This window comes from Passer domesticus, chromosome 28 (genome assembly GCF_036417665.1).
Source record: "Passer domesticus isolate bPasDom1 chromosome 28, bPasDom1.hap1, whole genome shotgun sequence".
NCBI lineage: Eukaryota > Metazoa > Chordata > Aves > Passeriformes > Passeridae > Passer > Passer domesticus.
In genome coordinates this window covers 755,208-777,910 of record NC_087501.1, presented here as the reverse complement: position 1 = coordinate 777,910, position 22,703 = coordinate 755,208, and the positions used below count along the sequence as shown (strand labels likewise).

The following is a 22,703-nucleotide window of genomic DNA, read 5'->3' as shown; positions in this document are numbered from 1 at the left end:
TTATGGCTGGAGAGCAAATTTTATATAAATTTATTTGGCTTTAATTGCAGGCAGGAGAATGAAATTTTTGATTTTTGTAAAATCTGGAGCCCCACATCAGTTAAGAGCCCTTTTGGTCTGATCACTTGAGCTTAGCCCAATAGCTTCTGCTTTGATCCAAAGCAATCCAGGACACAAATTTTTGGCTCTTCCAGACCTTTAGCACTTGAGGAAGGTTTAACTTCATGCCATCAACTCATTCTTGGAGCATTTTCTCCTTTATTTTTAAGAATACAAACAGGAGTTATGGGCATCTTGTCCAGACTGGCATCAGGGTATAAACAGAGGAAACCCAGCAACATTTTGGGCAGAAAACAATGAATTTACCCAGAGATTGTGCCCGCAGTAGTTTATTTTGTTCCCACAATTCCCACTAATTGCCAAGAAAATCAGTAATCTAATGTCAGTTCCAAACATCCTCCAAATCAATGCTAAAATTAGGTTATTTTGAAATAAGGAAATAAAGCAGGGGGAGTTTGTTTAATTTTACCTTCTCTTTCAGTAGCTTTTCCCAGAGCAGAGGGGGAAGTTGCATTCAAGACAATTATAAATGAAATTTAAAAATAAACAATATATTATCCAATATCCACATGCCCAGCAGGTGGAGGGCTAAGGAAAAAACACACCAAGACAAGAAATATTTCTGGGTGACATTTCCTTCCCCGGTCCTGGCAGATGCAGAACGATCCTCTCAAAAATTACAAACAATTATACAATTGCCATTAATGACCCTTACAATAAAAATATTTCCATTCTCATCCTTCAGGAGCACGGGAATGCTGTTCCCCTCTGGGTGTTTATTGGAATGCATCCTCCTGCTGACCTGGAGCTGACAGGAATGGGTGGGAGTTCTTTCATTTTCAGCTGCATGGCTCAGTGTGTTAAACGCGTGCTTGGAGCAGCTTTTCCCCTCCATCCATGGCACTGCCAAGGCTGAAAGATCTCAGGAGATCTCATCTGGAAACTTCTCACCTGGATTTTCACTCCATTTTCTTTTCATTTCCTGCCCAACACTTAATTCTAAATGCATTACCTTCTGTGCTTCAGGTTCACTCTATGTGCCCACGTTTCCCTGCCTAGCCCAGCACATCCATCCCCATCCTTCCTTGCCTTCCAGGGAAAAATAAATCAGTTTTCCAGGTGAGAAACACAGGAGACAATAGAATATTGTGTCTAGGAGACAGCACTCAGCACTTTCAGGAATTCATTAAGCCTTGTGGCCAAGATTTTGCATAACACACCCAAATAAATACCTGAAATAATCACCAAATTCATTCTGTCCTAAACTTTGTCAATATGTTATTCCCCCTCCAGATAAAAACTTATCCCTCATGTTCTCATCTGAGTTGGTTTAGCTCCAGCTCAGGTTTGCAGATGAAAAACCTCCCTTCTGGTTAGAAACCCAACTTTTAGTTTAAAAAAAAAGGTTGTTTTCCCTCTCTTCCCCTCCCCCAGCCCCCAAACCACCTCTTTTTTTAGACAAACCAAATAAATTGTGCTTCTTCGGACTTAGGTTTTTTAAATTCAGCACAATTCCCTGATTTCCTTCCAAGAGGGGAGGAACAGGAGCCAGCATTGTCCCCTCACTCCCGTGTCACACACCTAGAGAAATCATTCAAACAGTAGCATGGCTGTGGTATCCCAACCACAAAATAATATGTTTATTTTTTTCCACCACTTCTTTTTTTTTTTGTTTGTTTGTTGTTGTCATTTTATTGATAAAAACTACACAAAAACTAACTGATCATAATAATTAATAAAAAACAAAACCAAAACCCAAACCAAAAAACAACGTTACACATTCTGCTGTGTTTTAGAAATTGTGTCAGCCAGTGAGTTGCACTAAATGCTCTTTAAAAGATTTTCCTTCTGATCCATTTCAAGCACTTCACTTCCATTTTGGTTCCCAAATGTCCACGAATTTTGCTTAACAAGCATCACTGGCCTGGAAATCTGAGTCGTGACTCTGTTGCAGTATTTCCCCTTTTTTTTTAGAGCCCAAAAAGGAATTAGAGTGTCAACAATGAAGCACAATGAAGATAAAAAAATCAAAAGCCCCCTCCATAGTGTACAGCCTGTGTCTTAAATGTACATGCACCCAAGTTTCTTTGTTTCTGCTGCATCAATTGCCAAGGTCCTTTTGGTTCAACATAAGCTTTAATGCCCATGTCTGAAGGTTGAAATATTAATGCTCAACCACATAAAAAACAACCAAAAAAACCCCAAACCCCAACTGAAAAACCAACCCCTGAAAGGAAAAAAAGAAAATATAGAGCTATCTTTTGTTGGTTTAAAAAGAACAAAAATAGTAAACGGATCTTTGTAATAAACACTTAATAAGGGAACATGGCTGACCCTCCCCAGAGCCTTGCCCTCCCCACCCCATTTATTTTTACCTGTGGTTCTCCTTCCCTGGAACCGTGCAATGTAGAAAAATCAAATATACAAACAAAACTCTTAATCCATCCCTTTATGTAGCTAGAGTGAAATCTATTTGTTGCTGCTGTTGTTGCTGTTGCTGTTGTTCTTTTTAATAAAGAACTCGACAATCTCTCTCTTTAATATTTACACTGAGGAATTTGTTTGAAAGTTTAAAGCAAGGAAAATCCTGAAGTTCTCCGCGTGCGCTCCGGCCTTCCTGCCGCGCGGAGGCCGCCGCCACCCGCTGCCCTCGGAGCGTTTGCCGCTGGAACGGTGGGGTTGGAGCGCCTTGCCTGGTCTCCTCCCAGACGAAAGGTCCCTCCCAGAGCTGTCCCCGGAGGTGGTGGCCCCCGTTAGTTGGGTATTCTCTCGATGTAGATGGCGGGGGCGGCGGAGCGCGCAATGGTGGCAATGAAGCTGTGGTCCCGGCCCAGGTCCAGGTTGGAGGTCTCCGCCGGCTCCCGGGACACCGTCTCGTAGCCCTTGTTGACGTGGAGGGGCTTGTGGGCCTGGCAGTAGCCGATCACGGGCTGGTCATAGCTGTAGTAGGGTAAAGTCTTCATGTGGTGAGGGACCTGCACCAGAAACGGGACCAAAGAACAGCAGCTGTCAGCACCAGGACGAGCCTCGTGTTCGTGCAGCATCACCAGAAATCCCAACGCGGCCTCAATCCCCCGGGATCAGCCCACAGGAGAAACCCCCGAGAGCTCCCAGCTCCCTGCAGAACATTCAGGTCCCTCTGGGCAGCACTGCCAGGCTGGGAGAGCTGCGGGTGTTCAGCCTGGAGGAGGAAATGCTCCAGGGGGATCTTAGAGCCCCTTCCAGTGCCTCAAGGGGCTGATAAAAAAGAGGGAGAGGGACTTTTTATATGGACAGTGGTTTTACACAGCTAGATGGGATATTGGGCAGGAATTCCTCCCTAGGAGGGTGGGGAGGGGCTGGGATGGAATTCCCAGAGCAGCTGTGCCAACCTCTGGATCCCTGGAAGTGTCCAGAGCCAGGCTGGAGCCCCCTAGGACAGTAGGAGGTGTCCCTGCCTATGGCAGGGGGTGGAATGGGATGATTTTAAGGTCCCTCCCACCCCAAGCTGTTCCAGGATTTAATGATCTGTGTCCCCACTCCTGGATGGATTTCCTGGCTGGCAGTGCTGGAGCCAGAGCAGAGGGAGCTGCCCTCCCTCCCTCCCTTCCTTTCCCCAGTTTGTGGGAAGATGTTCAAACTGCTCAGTTCTGACTCTTTTGGATGACCCAGCTCTGAAAACCAAACGAAGGGGTTTGTAAACCCAGCCGCTTCCAAAACTGACCCCTTTTTCCAGTTCCTGGAAAGGTGCTGAGTGTTTCCAGAGCGCCCAGAGCGGCCTGGGAATGTCAAAGGCAGAGGCAGCTGGCAGCAGGGGTGGTGCCAGCACAGCTGGAACATCTGTTTATTGCTTCCAGGACAAAGCTGCTCACCCAAGGTCACGGTTCCCCGCGTTCTTTATCTTCCAACCTCCCCAAGATAAACACTGTAAAGCAGCTCCACTGCTGCTCACCAGAGCTGAGCACATCCACACCTTGTACAAATGTATTTCCAAACCCTGCCAGATCCATCCTGAATCCCAACTCTTCCTTATGTAAATCCTCAGAAACTGCCAGCCCCCCACCTGCTTTTTTTCTTTTTTTTTTTTCCCCTTCCATAAATATTCTACGCTTGCAAATGTTAATCCTACGACTAAATATGATTTATGGCACAACATCAGATACAAATCTTTGCAGATAATTTTATCATCTGCAAGAGATGAGCTGATCAAGTCGAAAGAAATATGCTCTGAGGGAGAAAAACACATGTGGCAGGGGAGAGAGAGGCGAGAGTTGATTCTAACGCTGCCAGCAAACCTGAGCTCATTATAGCTGGAGATATCCTACACATAATCCAATCTTGGAACAAATGCCTTTTGATTTTCCAGGCTGAACTTTAAGTGAAGACCACAGAGCTAATTTCTCCCAAATTTTCATTGCTCGGTGCTCTTCATCCCCCCCAAAAAAAGCATGGAAAAAGCAAAAGCATTAAAGCTAATTGGGAAATTTTGCAGGGTCAGAGTTCCTCTTGATGTTGATCCCCTGCAGAACGCTGGAGAGATCCCAAAATCCTTCCAAGAGCTGGAATTCAGCTGCAAATATGATCTGACATGGCAGCTGAGTGGCAGGGACGCAGAGGACAAGCTGCTGGGCGGAATTCGATGGGACAACTGTGCTCACTTGTGGATTCACAAGAACATGGATCTCCCCTGGATAGAGCAGTGTCTGTGCCAGAGCCTGTCAGGGCTGAGCTGGCCTCAGCTTTAAGGCAGCTCTTTATGATTCCATAAAAGCCAAGGACTGTTTGTGTTCCGGAGAGCTGAGGGATGGAGGTCCTGGCTCGGCAGCAATAACACACAGCCCATTAAGCACCTGAGGCCTGGCTGCAAGCTCCAAACGGGAGGCAGAGTGTTACAGAGACATATTGTAATATTGGCTTTTTGCAAATATTAAAATGGGTTTCGTATGTGTGGTGTTAAAGTAACTTTGTTGTAAAGATATAGTTTTTATTTCTGTTGTTAATTAAGGTTAGAGGTAGTAGTGGAAGAGCTGCTTGTGTTAAAATGTCTGCTTGGATGGGACAACACGCAATGAACACAGGATGAGCACACCTGTACAGATCTGCCAACCACCAGCACTCACCCTCTGAGGGCAGTGCAAGGGAAATTAAAGAAATAATTGTGTCAAATGGATGTGAGAAGCTTTGTCCTCCAGTGAAGACTGAAGGCAGAGATGCCACCAGCCTCTTCACCTCTGGCAGCCCTGGGGAAGCCTCTAGAGCCAAGGAAACGACCACAAGGGCAATTCAAACCTTCCTGGCCAGAGGGAGGACGCCAGGACTGTCCCACAAAGAGTCCTGTCCTTCCCTGGAAAACAGCTCTGCATTGGCAGGAAGACACAAGGGCTCAGTTTTTATTTACACTGAGGTGACTGTAGGTGACACCTGAGCCCCCAGAAAGCTTTTCCAGGACACAGCCTTGGCTGTGGAAACTGCTGCAATTGTGGGGACAATTGTGCCAGCACTCATCCAGGAAAATGATGGAAAACACTGGGGATGCTGTTCACTTTACACAAAGCTGTTACTATTCTATTTTTACAGATTCAGAGATCAACAAAACACATTCAATATCATCTAAGCTGCAGAGAATTAATTTTAGAATTGTTTTTGTTCTAGGTTCTGAGGTAATTTAGTTTTTTTTTTTCACTCCTGATATGGAACTAATACCTGAGACACTCAGATATAACCTTGCACAAGTCATTTTATGAGCTGTAAAATGAGAATCTTCAGTCCTGCCCCTGCTTGTCCTTGGAGTCTGGAGCTCTTTGAGGTGAGGACTGTTTGTGCAGAGACTGAAACAACCCAGCTGTGACCTAAACTGGGCCTTTTCAGCTGCTTTGGCCTCCAAGAGACAAAAAAATAAAAATCAGAACAAATTCCGGTCAAATAAATTTTTAAAAATCCAGACAAATAAACACAACCCTGGGATTGTGTCCTCAAGCACTGGAATGGGCTGGTGGTGGAGTCCCCATCCCTGGAGGGATTTAACATGGAATCCTGGAATGGTTTGGGTTGAAAATGACCTTAAAGTCCATCCAGTGCCACCCCTGCCATGGCAGGGACACCTCCCACTGTCCCTGGTGGCTCCAGCCTGGCCTTGGGCACTGCCAGGGATCCAGGGGCAGCCACATCTTCTCTGAGCTGCTGTGTCCCTGCACAACATTTTCGGAAAATCTGCTATTTAATTTTTTTCTTTCAATTTCTAAAACCAGCCCTGCCCAATTCTTACCTGAAGCGCTAAAAGTTATATCAGCAAGAAAACAGGAATCAGCATGAGAACGAGCTCCGGAATCAGACACGCAATGAACATTTTGGGTTTGGCCCATACCTGGCACCAGCTGGAACTCTCTGCCATGCTGTCCATCCTTCCCTGGGAGAGTGGGGAGGGGCTGGGATGGAATTCCCAGAGCAGGGATCCCCTTGGATCCCTGGAAGTGTCCAAGGACAGGCTTGGAGCACCCTGGGACAACTGGATGTGTCCCTGCCATGGCAGGGGTGGCACTGGGTGGGCTTTGAGGCCCCTTCCCACCCAAACCATCCCATGGTGGTTTCATTATTCTATCCAAAATTGCAAGCAGTTAATTAAGCAAAGCTTGGAGTTGTTCCCCGGTGAGAGGTGGAAGTGTTCAGCAGGTTTTGGGCTCTAGGCCTGGATTAGTTTCCCAGTATTGACTTCTCAAGCCCACACCCCACGGATCTCCACTCTAAATGCCAGAAATGTTCCATCCAAGCAGCCACACACTTCAAACAGAGCTCCTGTAAGGAACACAATTTACATAAATCCCCAGCTACAGGAGGAAGACAAAAGATTTAGTGGTGGGAGTTTAAGGAATGCAAATCCTCCTTGTTGAAGTCCAAGTGACACTGGAGAGGTTCCCAGCTCTGAAGCTTTGCTGCAGCACAAGTGCTCCCCTCAAAACCAGCTGGAGTCGCTGGAGCTACCCAAAATTCAGGGAGATTCTGGCCTGCATTGAAAAGGTGCTACTCAAAATTCAGGAAGATTCAGGCATGCATGCAAAAGGTGTTACCCAAAATTCAGGTTGATTCTGGCCTGCATGAAAAGGTGCTACTCAAAATTCAGGGAGATTCTGGCCTGCAAGAAAAAGGTGTTACCCAAAATTCAGGTTGATTCTGGCATGCATCAAAATGGTGTTATCCAAAATTCATGGAGATTCTGGTCTGCATTGAAAAGCTGTTACCTGAAATTTAGGGAGAATCTGGCCTGCATTGAAAAGGTGTTACCAAAATTCAGGTGGATTCTGTTCTTCATTGAAAAGGTGTTATCCAAAATTCAGGGAGAATCTGGCCTGGTGTTAAATGGTGTTACCCAAAACACAAAACGGTGTTACCCAAAATTCAAAATGGTGTTACCCAAAATTCAGGTTGATTCTGGCCTGCATGAAAAGGTGTTACCCAAAATTCGGGGAGAATCTGGCCTGCATAACAAAGGTTTTCCAACATGCCCTGCCCACTTTTCCTCTGACAGCCTCCACTGATTTTCTGCTGAACACTCAGGCATCCAAACATGCAAATGCAGGTACCCTCACTGCAATCTGGATTCTTTGTTTTTTTATGTTTCTTTGACACATTACTGAATTCTATCAATTTTACTTAGGTTGAAAATGTCTAGGAGTTAATCAGCTGTGATTATCACACAAGAAAGTTCTATTAAAAATAGTCAGAGTTTAGAATTCAGCCTGGACTTCTTTTTTCTTTATGTGCAGCCATCAAAACCTAGATTTTTAGCCAAACATCAATAAAAATACTTATTCTGGAACTTGGAAAGCAGAGCAGTAGGGATGTAACCTCGCTATATTCCCACTGGAATTGGGGAGCTTTCAAGGATTTGGACTGGGGTCTGAGTGATGCCAAGTGACCTCATTTCCAGAGTGCTTTTCTCTCTCTCTCACCTCTCCTGTGTTAAACACTCACACATTCTTAATTCCTTGCTTTGCCTCCCAACAGGACACCTCAGACAAGCTGGAATCCAGCCCAACATGATCTCTAGGATGTGACACCTCCCTACCTGGTAATTCCAGGCAGGAATACCAAGTTCTGTGCCCAGCTTCAGCTCCTGCTGGGGTATTTCCCTCTGTGCTCACAGCAGCAGCCTCACGGCAGCGCAGCCTCCTCGGGGATCAGGCAGGCATGACCTCTCTGCCTCACTTCAACCAGATGAAATCACCCATCTCAGGTTGACACAATTCCCTGGTGTTTGTTAAATCAAACTTTGGCCGCCCAGGTTTTCAGAGCAGGTCTATATTGTGTTGGAAATATGATGGGTTTGTTCTTCATGCTCATTTTGGAAGACTGATCCCTCAGCATCCATCATCCTGCAGAGCAGGAAAGTCTTTGTGGAGACTCAGGAATGGCCGTGGCTGTCTGGGTGACTCACTGCCAGAATTCCCAACAGGAGACAGGGATGTAATCTATGGAAGGACTGGCAAGCCCAGCAGTCTCTGGGGAGAAGTTTGGATGGAGTGGAGTTTGTTTTATCCCTGAAAGGAGATGGTGCAAAGGCTCTCGCTGTCACAGGAGCTCAGACAAATGACTGCTCCAGAAAGAGCCCAAACCCCCGATGCTGGCAGGGAAAATGATGCACTTCTGAGTTCCAGGCTGTCTCAGCTGCCTCAGTCTGGACACTTTGGCTTTATCCAGGCACTGTTTAGACACTGCAGTTCAAACACTTTGATTCTGGTGCCTCTGTTTTCCAAGAGGAAGAACACCCTGCTTTGAAAACTCAACACCTGCTCCATCCCTCCTGCTGGAGGCGACCAGGGGACAGCCAGCCCTGCCCTACAGGGGACACATTTTCCTTTTTTAAACAATAAAAACACAGCATGAATATTCCCTGGTAGTTGAACATCATCTGGTTTCACATTTGCTGGTAATCTCTAATCCAGGTAAACTGATTCCTGTGGAAGTGCTTGTCCAGCTAATGATTACATGAATTAATTACACGCAACTTTAGGAGCTGTCCGTATGCAGTGGAAACTCGGAGTTACAAAACGTGGAAGCGATGTTTTCTCATTAGCCCTAATATTTAGTCTCAGAGCACCATGACTTCGTTGGTGAATTAGCATCAGAGCTGTTGATAAATCAAATTCAGAGTTCATTTCCAAGCCGATCATAATTTAGAGCAAAAATAAGCAAGATGTTCTGTGGTAGCGCGGTGATTAGCGGAGCACGCAGCTTCACCTCAGAGACAGATTGATTGGGCACATTAGGCAGACAGAGCTGGGATAAACAATTCCAGCGCATTTCACGCCGCTGAAAAATCACAGGCAACAGCCCTGGAACATCCCTTTGGAGGCAGCGCAGAAAAATATCCCTATTCAGGAAAATGCCCCATCAAACATTCTCGTCAAACGCATTCCGAAGGACAAGCGCAGGCGCTGAGCTTAGCGCTGAAATATGAGCGGGTCTGTGTGTTCTGCTTCCACTTGGAACAAGCACAAAAGTGCTGGCTGCTTTCTGGAGCAGACCTTTTGTTCTGCAGTCTGTGTTTCCTCAGGTAATTCTCATTGATTAAAAAAAAAAAAAAAAAAATCAAAATCTCATTTGTTAAAACATTTAGCGCGTGGGCATCAGCACGCTTGGCTCTGAGGAGGGTTTGTGAGCTCTGCTGTCACTGAGCTGGTACCTGTGACACCTGAGCAGCTCAGGAAATCTGCCAGCTGCAGTTTTGCAGTTTTAGGTGAAGGTCTTCAAGCTCCTCAATTAGCCCAGGGCTTCTGAGAGTTGCAGATCCCACTGGGGTTGGCACAGAGCGTGGAGCAGGAGCCTTTGGGCAGCTGAGGTTGGAGGTGCAATTCCCACAGTCACTCTCCTGCAATTTCAGGTAAATTTCCAATTTACTTCCCAGTGCAGACAGAATCCATGGGCCTCCTCTCTCTTCTTTCCTCCCAAATCACATCCATGGCCTTTGCAGCTGCCCCCAGGATCAAGGGAGGAGGTGGCAGCCTCAGGCCGGAGAAAAGGTCCCACGGGGCATTGAGCCACTGCCCCAAAATCAGGAGATTCAGAACAGATACCGACTATGTGTTGGTTTTCTCCAGGAAATCCAGGACAACCTGCTGAACATCCACCAAGGGCTGGCATTCCATGGGGATGGGGCAGTTCCTGATCAGTTCCACAGGGATGGGGCAGTTCCTGATCTCTTGAGCTCTTGTACCCACACAAACAAACTGGAATATAATTGTTCAGAATTAGGCTTTTCTTAAACAAAGCCCAGCTTTTCCTTGGATTCCCTTCTCTGCAGGCCATTTTCCCTTGTCTTACTGTAATTTCTTATTTCTAATTTATTATTTGTAATAATTCCAGAAACAGATCCTTTGGGAATCCTCCATCCATTGCTGCCCAGAGAAGCTCTGGAAGTGTCCCAGAGCTCCTGGATCTCTGGAAGTGTCCAAGGGCAGGTTGGACAGGGCTTGGAGCACCCTGGGATAGAGGAAAGTGTTCCTGCCTGTGGCAGGGGCTTTTAATGAGAGGAGTTTTAGGTCCCTTCCCACCCAAACCATTCCATGATTTTGTGATTTCAAATCCCACCCTGAGCTTCACTCACTTAGACTTGGATCCTGCTAGTCTGAGTATTAAATCAAGGTCTTTGGAATCAAGTCTGAAACATTTTGCAGGATGATGGGGTTGGGCATAGGACAGCTTCTTCAATGTATGGAATGGAAAGCATTTCCTTATAAAAGTCTAAGCTGGAGATAAAAGTTTGCTTTCTGAATGTTTCAGACCACATCCTAGTGAAAGAAGTTGGTGTCAATGAAATTTTGGAGCCTAAATTCTACAAAATTATCATTAATCTTGTTCAATTATTGTATTTCTATGGGAATGGGATCCCAAAATTGTCATGGATTGACAGAAGATAGGTCTTGGTGTGGAAAATGTAGAGAAACAACAGACAGGACACAGGGGACAAAGATGCTGCAGCCCCCAGTTCCTTCTCCAGGCTCTATTAGAGGTCTATTTGCAGCTCATAAAAAGCCAACTGATAATTAGTGACTACAGGAATTAAACAAACATCATTGTGTGAGATGTGATTAGAGGCATATTAACCTAAGAAATTGCACATCTTGGTAATGAGCAATTTAGGAATCTATGGGATTATATAATACTTCATGAAATTGGTCAGTTTAATACAAACTGAATTAAAATTCAGCTATTAATTTCTAATTTGAGATGAAAGTATTCACCAACTTCTAAACCATCTGCAGGCTAGCCTGGGTGCAGCAAGGAGAGAACTTTATGATTTATTGGGTCACCCTTGCCGAGTGCATCCCAGGTTTTAAAGCCCTGTAACATCACACTGACAGTTCCACTGACACTGTGAACTGAAGTTGAAGCTTTTCCTTTCCTTTCCTACAGATAAATTCCTAATCCTTCTCTCCAATCACACAAATGCCTTCCCCTTTAAAGCAGAACCTCTCCACGGACTCTTTAACTGAGTGTGTTTTTCTAGAGATCAGGAGAAAAATCATCCACACCCCACTGCTCCCTCCATGGGCAGATTTGATCTTTCAATCAGGAAATGAAAAGGTTTCCCTAAAGGAAACTCCCAGAAAGAAGAAAAAGCATTCTAAGCTTGGTTATTGTTCCTTGGGCAAAATATTTCTTTTAAATGGCTTGATCTGTTTTTTATGACGTGTCTGGCTCCTGACGAGAAGCCCCACTGATGAAAAACTCGGTGTGAGATGCACACAAACCTTTGATTTTCTGCTGTGGAGGGCTGATCAAATAAACAAACTATCTAGATATTCTAATTAGAAAGCCATTAATAATTGCCTTGAGTGCTCTTGGGATTGTTTCCTCTGGAAGTTGATAGGGATGGAAGCCTGGGGGTCAAACAAAACTGAGGGACTGCAAGGAGTTCCTCAAACACAGCACAGTCCCTGTGAGTAGTTCCTTATCCACAGGTAAAGGAATCCTGTTGGGGGCCTCTCCATATCTTTGGGTCCCTAGATGCACAGACTTTCCAAAATTGAAGTCAGTTCAGCTTTTATTTAGACACTTAAAACTCATTTTTTTCCCCCAGGAATTTGTGCTCCCCACTCATGGCAGAGCTGCAGACCAGAATGAGTTTGACCTCAACCTCTGAACCAGGCCAAAGGTGCCTCCAGCCCAAGGGACCACAAAAAAAGAACAGAGAAGCCATCAAGAATCCCATAACGACTCCCCAGAGCCTTCTCCTGACCTCCAGCACTCCCAGCTTGCTGAATTCCTGCCATTTCAGCCCCAAAATTCCGTGGAGCTGGACCTTCCATGGTATCCCAGGGCCTGGAGCATCCCCACATCTGGGTCATGTGGGGAATGGGGCACATTCTTCAAAAAAAGAATTATGGCAATAAAGGAAATAGTGCAGTTGCTGTTCCATGTGGTGATCCAAAAGATGGCAACCTGCTGCCTCCATTAGTCCCAAGAAATAAATCCAGGACTTAATAGGAACATCTGATCATGTTGCTGCCACGGTGACAGATGAAGGCGCTGCAGAATGAGTGGAATAAGTCTCTGTCTCATAGTCAAACACTGCTTTTCATTAGATCTGCCCAGAATCGATGGGCTGCAAAGGAGCTCTCCAGGAATTGATGGCTCCTCCAAAGGTTTTTAAATACTGTTTCAAGTTGTGCATTGATCCTGTGCATCAAGAGAACAAAACTGTGTTTCCTAAAGCAGGGGGAACACGACTCAAATTGTGCAATATTTTGTCCTAAAGATATGAGAGGGAATAAACAAGACACGTCATGACTGGGATCAAACCACACCAGTGTGAGAAGAAAGGGATAAAAAAAAGGGAAATTGAAACCTATTTATCCTAGACCCTAAAGGTTTTGGCTGTAATCAGGTGAGTCTCAGCCTGGGGTAGGGGAAGGTGTCCGTGCCCATGGCATGGGGTGGGACTGGGTGGGGTTCAAGGCCCCATCCAACCCAAACCTGATTCTATGGAATTTCAGTGAATTGGCAGAGAAAATACACAGCCAAGGTGGTGAAGATACAGAGAAAAAGATGCTCCAAGTCGTGCGTTCATCATGGAGAGGCAAAGCAGAAAACTTTAATTTTGCCCCATTCCTAATTCCCCCCAGACAGCCGCTCTGGACAGTGGAGAATGGCTCACAGCACTGAGGAGGACAGATGTGAACTCATCACCTTTCTGCCACCAGAGCCCTCGGTGTGCAACAGCCCTACCAACCACTGCCTCCAATGCAAACACTGGATTGAGCTTGTGCCTCGTTATCTTGGGACAGGATTGTTATTAATTGGTGACTAAACAAATTTTTTTAGAACGTCTCCTCAAGGACAGTCTATATACTTATATACAGATATATATACATATATACACACATATATATACACACATGTATATATACATATCTATTTATTGATTTATTTTCCTATTTATTTATTTATTTATCTATTTATTTATTTATACAATAGATAAACAATCAATCAATCAATCAAACAAACAAACAAATAAATAAATGTATGCATCTATCTATCTATCTATCTATCTATCTATCTATCTATCTATCTATAGATATGTAGAAATGTAGATATGTTTATATATCTATGTATATATGTATATGCCTGATTAATTTTCTTCCTTTCCCCACTGCCTAGACTGCACAGCAAGCAAACGTCCTGGATGGAATGCACCAATAAGAGATTGCTGAACTGTGGGTTTTAGTGATCTCCAAGCCTGCTTTACTACAAGCTAACACAATTCTGTCCGGGACAGAGCACCCCCGGCTCTGCGGGTGTCAGGATGCTCCCGGAGCAGCTGCCAGGAGCCAAAGCTGCCCTTTCCACAGCCTGGGAACAGCTCTGGAAAGCAGAGCTCAGTCTTGGATGCAGCCAGGAGAGGGCTGCAGAGCACCTGGGCTGCCGAGCCAGCTCGCTGCTCACGCCGGGCGAGCTCCGGGCTTCACAAAACCAAACAAATCTGTCTGGTTCCCAGCCCGACAGGAGGGATGTTAATGAGCAAAAGCAGCGCTGCCCTCTCGGGCTGCTCCTGGGGCTCAGGCACAGCCCTAGTGATGGGTGGAAAGGAAAGGTAAAGGTTTAAAAAAATCCTTCAGGAAAGTAAAATCTGCTCCAGGAGCTGGGTTTGGGAATATCTGCTGCTCATATCAATGAGAGGCAGCTCCTCTGAACAGCCAGGCACAAACCAAAGGGCTTCCAGAGATACTCTGGTATTTTCTAAGCTGGGCAAGGCAATGCCAGTGTGTCCAAAGGGATCAGCCAACAGAGAACTCCACCTTTTCAGAGTGCAGCTTTTCCTTGGTGGAACATGGGCTGCAGCTGTTAACAGACTCTGCATGGGATAATCCCAGAATCCCAGAGGGTTTGGGTTGGAAGGGACCTTAAAGCTCATCTCTGACATGGACAGAGACAACTTTCCTAGACAAGGCTGGCCTTGGACACTTCCAGGGACCCTGGGAATTCCATCCCAGCCCCTCCCCACCCTCACAGGGAGGAATTTCTTTCCCTTTCCTGGCTCTATACCCACTGCAGCCACCTGGAACAAACACCCAATGCCTGCTTCACCGCTGAGATCCAGGTGCTATCCCGACCTGCTCCCTGCCTGCAAGAGGGCAAAACACTGGAAGGAGAAACCTAAAGACAAATAAACCTCTCATCATGCAAAATCTGCTGCTTGCTGTGCCCAGAGGCCTCGACAAGAGCTGGAGCTGCTCCTGGTGCCCGACGCTCAGTGAGCCCTTGCCCTGCAGAGCTTGTACTCCAGACAGGAGTGACAGATGAAGGGTGGGAGAAAGGAAAATAGCAAACAAGAAAAAGATCTCGCACAGATTGAGGGACAGATTTTTCCACGAGCTAAATGCATGAATACAGAGCTTTTATCCCCAGATGACTCCCCTTGTCATGTGGCCACGGCGGCTCCGTGTGTGCGCTGGGGAGTGGAGGCAGCCCAGGAGGAGCAGATCTGTGGAGCACAGGAGTTGGTGGGGAGCACACGGTGTCCACACATCCACACTGCCAGGACTGACACCAAACAGGCTCCCAGCAACCCTCAGCAGCAGCACAACGGGCCTTGATGCTCCCCCAGCAAAGCAGATGTTACAATCCAGATAAATCTTTCCTGTATTTAATATTTGTGTGTTTCCCTAAATCAGTTTCCTGCTGGATTTTTGGTTGAGGCTGATGTTAATGGAATCCTTGGCTGGGCCAGGGGCAGCTCAGGGTGGACACCAGCAGGAATTTCTCCATGGAAAGAGTTGTAAAGCATTGGAATAGGTTGTCCAGGGTGTGGTGGAGTTGCCATCCCTGGAAGTGTTCAAACACGGTGTGGCTGTGCCACTGGGGGCTGTGGTGTAGTGGGGATCATGGTGGTGGTGCCATGTTGACAACTGGATTGGATCTTTTTCCAACCTTGATGATTCCATGATTCTATGTAAATATCCATTAATTTCCCGTAATTCACAGAATTCACTGGGTTGGAAGAGACCTTCAGGATCATCGAGTCCAACCCAGCCCCAGCACCTCAGCTCAATGCTGGCACCCAGTGCCACATCCAGGCTTTGTTAAACACACCCAGGGATGGTGACTGCACCACCTCCCCGGGCAGAGCATTCCAGAACTTTATCACTCTTTCTGTAAAATATCTTTTCCTGATAACCAACCTAAATTTCCCTTGGTGCAGCTTGAGGCTGTGTGCTCTGGTTCTGTCAGTGCTGCCTGGAGAAAGAGCCCAGCCCCAGGTGAGCACAGGCCCCTTTCAGGAGCTGTGCAGAGTGATGGGGGCACCCCTGAGTCTCCTTTTCTCCAGGTGAGCACCCCCATAATGGAGTTCCCCTCCTTATTCTTCACCCTGGAATAAAACACACGGACTTGCACCAAAACACAAAAGCCACCAGAAGGCCCAAGACCTGCAGGGACTGTGCCCAGCCTGAGGAAGAGCCTTGAGCCTTCATCTCTGTATGACAACGATGTCACCGTGCCAGGGCGAGGGACAGGGGTGACAGAGCCCTGCAAAGTCCCAGTGCCCAGCTGGACAATGCTTGACACGATTCCCCTTTCCCTCTTTGTGCTGCAGGTCTGGAGCCAGCTCAGCTTCAAGCCCTTCTTGCAGCCCAGCACAATGGGATGCAGCCATTCCCATTCCATGGGAAAAGGGACCCTTTTTTCCCTTCGATGGCAGAACAAAGCTCCCAGCACTCCCTGACAGCCCTGATCCAGCGGGGGCTCTGTGGGCAGCAACGAGAACAGTTTTATGGACTTGTAAAGGGGAAAAAAATGATCTGCTGGAAATGAGTCTCTTGCAGTAAGTGCTGGGAATAATGAGCAGCTGCAGCGCTGCCTGCAGAAGGTGAGGCTGAGGAAATGCAGCCTTAATGTGCACGGAAACAGGAGCAGGGCAGGCTCCAAGAGCTTTATTGGGCATGATGGAAACATTAAAAAAAAAAGGCAGGCTTAGGTGGGGTGCATTATTTAAGCACATATTTATCTGCCAGAAAGAAAACAGCTGCAGGTTGGAGGGGAGGGTGATCAACCATGGAGCCTCCACCAGATGGTTTGGGGCTGACAAATGAGGGCGTGAGCTTTGAGGGATGTTTTCCCCCCCTTTTGCCTGGGTATCAATACAAAAGGAAAATAATGAAGCGCATGTCTGTGTGTGTGTATCCTTCCAGATGCTCTTCTCGAGGGCTCTGCTGTGACTCTGTGACACAAACGACAGCTGGAATCTGTGTGTGCAGATTTCTCGTGCTGGAAGTTTGACCCTTATAAAATCATGGAATAACCTGGGCTGGGAGAAACACACTGGGATCACTGATCCACCCCTGGCTCTGCACAGACACCCCAAAATCCCACCCTGGGCATCCCTGGAGTGGAGTCCAAACCCTCCTGGAGCTCTGGCAGCCTCGGGCTGTGCCCATTCCCTATGGAATGGGGAGCCTGGGCAGTGCCAGCACCCTCTGGGGTGAGGGACAGGATCCAGGAGAGGCTAGAGCTGTGCCAGGGGAGGTTTAGGTGGAGTTCAGGAAAAGGTTCTTCCCCCCAGAGGGGGCTTGGGCACTGAACAAGGGAAATCTGTTGGTTTGTTGATTTTTAAACTCCCTTATCAGTATAAAACCTGAGATTATTTTATCATAGGACTTTCAAGACACGTTGGTTTCGGGGAAATTTGGCTCCCTTGTGTAAAATCCTAAAAGTTCCAGCTTTTTCTAGCTGATTTTTTGTGATAAAACACCTGGAAAGTGCTTTCCAGGCCTGCTGCTGATGGATGGTACCGGCCAAAACACTGCCTAGAAACAACTTTGGGGCTGCCTCTATTTCAGGCTCTTTCCAGAGGTTGGGTGTTTTTCCTTTTTCCTCAACTTTTAAAAAGTCACGAGGAAAACGTGGGGAACTGGGATATTCAGCTGGCTAAAGATGGAAACTGAATCATCTGCTGACTTTCAAAACTGTGAAACAGAGGTGAAAATTGGGGAAAATTAAGGGAGTTAGATCCTACCCTCCTGGAACACTTCTGTAAATACCAGAAATTCTGATATATTTAAGTTACCTGGAAGTTTTGGGAAGTCTGTGGTTAAAGGAGGCTGTTCAGATTATTTTATTTTTAAACTTATTAAAGTGAAATTTAGCCCTGCTGTTGTGCAGGTCTGTGTCCACTGCAGATGGAAGAGCTGGATCCTTCCAGGATTAACTTCTTTAATGACTCCATCCAACTCATGGAAACTTCTGGGGAGGGAATTGGCACCACCAGCTTGGGTCAGAGCTCCAGAAAAAACTTATCTGGGATTTTAAATTCTCATTGGGGCTGTTCTCTTTAGCTTGGATCTCATCAGTGCTGAATTGTGTTAGAACCAGCAACAACTGCCTTCAATCCTTAACTTTTATGGAATTATGAAACTTGCAACACATAACTGAGCCTGTTTCCATGAAAATATGGAAAATAGATGGATATTATTCTCTAGATGAACAGGCAGAAGTGAAGATTTGGGGTTTATACTGCTTTTAGTTCTGTTAATTCGGTTGATGACACAAGACTTCCTTCTGATTTACACAGGAATTCTTGGCTGGGAGGGTGGGGAGGGGCTGGGATGGAATTCCCAGAGCAGCTGTGGCTGCCCCAGGATCCCTGGCAGTGCCCAAGGCCAGGTGGGAGCACCCTGGGACAGTGGGAGCTGTCCCTGCCCAAGAGGATGGAGCTGGATGAGCTTTGAGGTCCTTCCATCCTGAATCATTCAGTGATTCCATGATTCTCTGACCATGGTGCATATTTTGGTGCGTTTAATTTCCATCCTGCAGATGTGATGCCGCTAAATCCCAGCGCTGCTGATCAGAGATGGTGTGAGCAGTAAAACCCAGCCCCAGCACCTTCCCCTCTCCTCTCCAATCCCTTTTTCCCAACTCCAAGCAGCCTTGCTGCATTCCTCTGTTCTTTGCCATGGAAACTGATCTTGGCTTCCCAGAGCTGATTTTTAATATTGCTTATTAAATGCCAACCCCCCTGGAAAGGCTGTTCCTCCCAAAGCCTGGCTGTTTCTTTGGGAATGCTGCGGACATTTCTCTATAAACCACTTGTTAAAACAGGGGCTGGCTGAGGGAGGAGGGCATTGGTGTGTCCTGGAAGATCTCCCTCAAACCCGAGTTGCTGTGAACAGGAGGAATGAATTCCCAGAATGAATCACTGGGTTGGAAGAGACCTTCAGGATCATTGAGTCCAACCCAGCCCCAACAGCTCAACTCAATGCTGGCACCCAGTGCCACATCCAGGCTTTGTTAAACACACCCAGGGATGGGGACTGCACCACCTCCCCGGGCAGAGCATTCCAGAACTTTATCACTCTTTCTATAAAAAACTTTTTCCTGATATCCAACCTGTATTTCTCTTGGTGCAGCTTGAGGCTGTGTGCTCTGGTTCTATCAGTTCCTGGAGAAAGAGCCCAGCCCCAGGTGAGCACAGCCACCTTTCAGGAGCTGTGCAGAGAGATGGGAGCACCCCTGAGTCTCCTTTTCTCCAGGCTGAACAACCCCAGGATGATGCAAATGAGCGAAAATTTGGTAATTTTGTGCCTAAAACTCTTTTAGCTGTGCTGTCCATCCCAGAATCCAGCAGCAGGAGGGTTTGGAGCACAGCTGCAGTAGCTGAGCTCTTATCTTCAAAGGCAGATCTGACCCCACTGAGCTCAGCTCATTCCCACCAACTGTTTGCCTCCCACCAAAGCTGCTTCCCGTTAATTTGTGTTCTTTTGATGTTGTCAGATCCCACGCTGACCCCACACCTCCCAGCTGTCCCCCAGCTCCTTCACCTGGGTGTCCCTCTGTCCTTCTCAGACCCTCTGGACCCCAGATTAACACTCTCCATCTTTTATCCCACCGGCATCTTTTACAAATAAATCCAGAACTTGGGAATGAGGTTTCTGCTCCATTCTGAATTCTTCCATCCAGGGCTTGATCCAAACTCAAGGAAATAAAAAAATGAGCAAAGAAATTGCAGCCCAAGCGCCCTAAACAACCCTGAAAGAGCTTTTAGGTTTGAGACACTAATGGAGATTGGCAGTTAAATGCAAGTGGAACAGAATTAATGTGAAACCTTTCCAAAGGCTGAGATCTGTGGACACTTTTCCAAGTGCCACATCCAGCAGCAGCCCCAGCAGAGCACAGGGAGCAGCAAATGTGTGTCTGGCCATGGCTGGGAATGAGAACAAGGCTTTTGAGCAACCCTTTTCCTGCTGGTATCATGGGATCCAGGGGTGGATCTATCAATCCTTCTCCCAGGGATGGATCTCAGCTCATGGGATCTAGAATTTCACTGAAATTTCTGCTGCCTCCTCCACAGCTTGAACCGTTCCAGGGAAAATCCAGTCCTCTTTTCCCTACCCAGCAATGGGGAGGGGAAGGAATTGTCCATGCTGGACCTTCCTGCAGCCCACTTGGATGGAGATTTAACCTGAAGCCCTGGATTCCTGATCCAGGCAAGGAAAGCTTCCCAAGGAAGACTTTGGCTGGAAAATACTGTGTCAATGAAGCAAAACACGACTAATTTGGTGCTCCTGAAGTTTTATGGTGCAATTCCAAAGGAATTTCTCCTCTTCTGTAGCTAAAGCTGGTGAGTAAACAGTTCCTTATTGCTGCCTTTAGTTCATTTACTGTATAGATGGGAAATGTGTTTTTCAGGAAATAAACCCAAACCAGTCACCTATTTCAACCTATAGAAAAGTTACTGCCACCATTAGGAGCTCACAGGCTCTCCCAGGGAAATATGACCAGGACAGAAAAATGTGCAGTACATTTTTTGAATATCAGAATTATTCTTTTTTCAGAACTCCTGTGAAATTAAAATGAGCAGGGTGAAATTTTTGGGGTATTACTTAAAAATTCAAGGCCATTTTGAATTTGTGCTCCAAACCATTAAAGGTCTCAGTGATTCCTGCTTAAATCTGGAGCTGTCTGGGGCAGCACAGAGGATCAGGCAGAACAGAAATGACCAGAACACATTCCAGATGGCAGGGCCACATCACACAGCCCAAAATCCAAGATGAGAAGCCACAACATCCTTCCATCAATGAGATGTTGTTCTCCAGGGAATAACAACACAGATGGAGCTCCTGTCTCCAGATCAGGGTGGTCTCATCCATGGGGTTTCCTACACCTCAAACCCCTCCAAAAGCCTCTAGGTGGGATTTGCTGATTTGTGATTTTATTCCAAAACCAGAGCCATGTGAAGCCTTTCCTTTAACCCTTGCCAGGGAGATTCTGGAGTGGGTAAACAGTTGGATAAAAACAGAAGCTCCCTTCAGCTGTTCTGTATCTTCCGTCGGGCTCTGCTCCCAGGGAACAGGGACGGGAAGAGAGGGAATGGCCTCAGGCTGGGCCAGGGTGGATACTGGGGAAATTCCTCCTGGAAAGGGTTGGAAAGCGCTGGAACACGCTGCCCTGGCAGTGATGGAATCCCCATGCCTAAAATGTTCAAAGCCACTTAAAGTTCCTCAGCAGTCTTTGGACATTGGAAAAGAAGGTGAGGCAGTTCTGTTGTTCATGGGGCAGTTTTCTTTATCTCTTCCACAGCCAATCCTCCCTCCAGGGGAGGAATTAATTATTAATTATCTTCTGTTCATGGCCAGTGAGTGTCCCTGCATGGCTGATCAAATTCCCTCGTCCTATTGGGAGATGCTCCGCCCAGGGGAGGAGCCAAGCATTCCTACCTGGATACAATCTGAGGTTTGGGACACCCCAGCAGCCTTTGCCCACTGCATTCCCAGAGGAGCAGCTTTCTCCTGCCCTGCATTCCCAGAGGGAGAACAGGCCCATCTCCGGCAGCCCTGGAGCTCCAGAGGAAAACTCCCCTCTTGTGCAGGATCCCTGCTCCAGCAGAAGCACAGCTGGCACTGCAGGAGGGCTGAGCCCCCATGGGATGGGACTGTGCCACCACCCTGACCCACAGGGGGACAGGGCATGGTCTCACTCTGTCAGTGTTGTTTTGTATTACTGCATTGTTTTTTTTTTTTGTTTTGTTTTCTTCCTTAGTTAATAAGTGTCATTAGTATTCCCATATCTTTGCTGAGAGCCCCTTAATTTCAAAATTATAATAATTCAGAGGGAGGGGGTTTACATTTTCCATTTCAGGGCAGGTTCCTGCCTTCCTTAGCAGACACCTGGCTTTTCAAACCAAGATACTGGGCAGTGCCCAGCACCCTCCTGGGAAGCTCTTCCTTGTAAACCTTTTGGGATTTGTGTAATGTGAGCATGGAACAACTTGTCTGCTCCCCACCAGCCCCTGCCAGCAGCAGAGGCTTCCTGCAGCCCAACATTCATTCCACAGGCACATCCTCCCACCCAACAATGGCTTTTCACTGAACAATCTCCCAACAACAACCACTTTGAGTATAATTAAGTAATTAATTATATTTTCTAATCTATTAAGCCTTGATTGCTTATCAAAGCATTCAGCTGGATCATTTTCCTCTTGTCATTTCCAATTAATTTTTTCTTTTTTTTTCTTTTTTTTTTTTTTGTTGTTAAGCAAAGGAGAAAGTCTCTCTAACTTCCCAGGGAATCAGGAGCTTCACTGGAGCAGAAAGAAGAATTGCTGATTTTTTCCCCACTTTTGGCTTACTAAGGAGCGATGTGCTTGCTAATAGAAATAAAAAATACCAAGACTTTCTCAAATGCCTGAAACTCACAGAGCTCTGTCAAAGTCCCTAGGATTTACCCTGCTTTACTGGGAATCCAGGCCCTGTAAGGAGCTCAAAGGTCACCCTGGAGCCTTCCCTTTCCCAGGCTGAAAATGAGAACATGACCATCTACAATTAAAAAAACCCAATTTATAAAAATCCCAACTCAATCAGCTGCTGGCAAACAGCTGGATACAAGATTCAGAGTCGTGCGCACACAAAACTTAATTGAAATTAAAGTTATTAAGCACTGCAATAAATTCAGCTTGGGTGGATGAAAGGCAACACCCTAAAGGAAGGAAGGGGGAAAATGGGTTTAAATAATTAAGGATCTATTTATGAATGTTTTCCTGAAGTATTCATGAGAGTCTCTTCACAGGGATAATAAAGGATAAAATAGAGAATAAATAGATTCCATGTGAGCAGCAAAGGTTTTCTCTGAGCTGCAAACCCCTGGAAGGAATATTTGGAGAGGTGAGGAATTCCAGC

General features: G+C 46.4%; 1 protein-coding gene across 4 annotated transcripts in view; it reads right to left on the bottom strand.

The window, feature by feature from the left end:
• The window catches only part of LRRTM4 (leucine rich repeat transmembrane neuronal 4), a 134,016-nt gene that overhangs the window by 10,446 nt on the left and 100,867 nt on the right, over positions 1-22,703 (bottom strand). For 2 of the 4 annotated variants that reach the window (XR_010350926.1, XR_010350927.1), the window contains exon 3: positions 2,436-3,035. Coding sequence is in view for 1 of the 4 variants with exons in the window: in XM_064400254.1 (XP_064256324.1) it covers positions 2,814-3,035 (222 nt within the window). In the remaining 3 variants the exon portion in view is untranslated. Of the gene's footprint in view, positions 1-1,665; positions 3,036-22,703 lie in introns of those variants that run through there. The other 2 variants (XM_064400254.1, XM_064400255.1) reach the window with 2 other exon arrangements.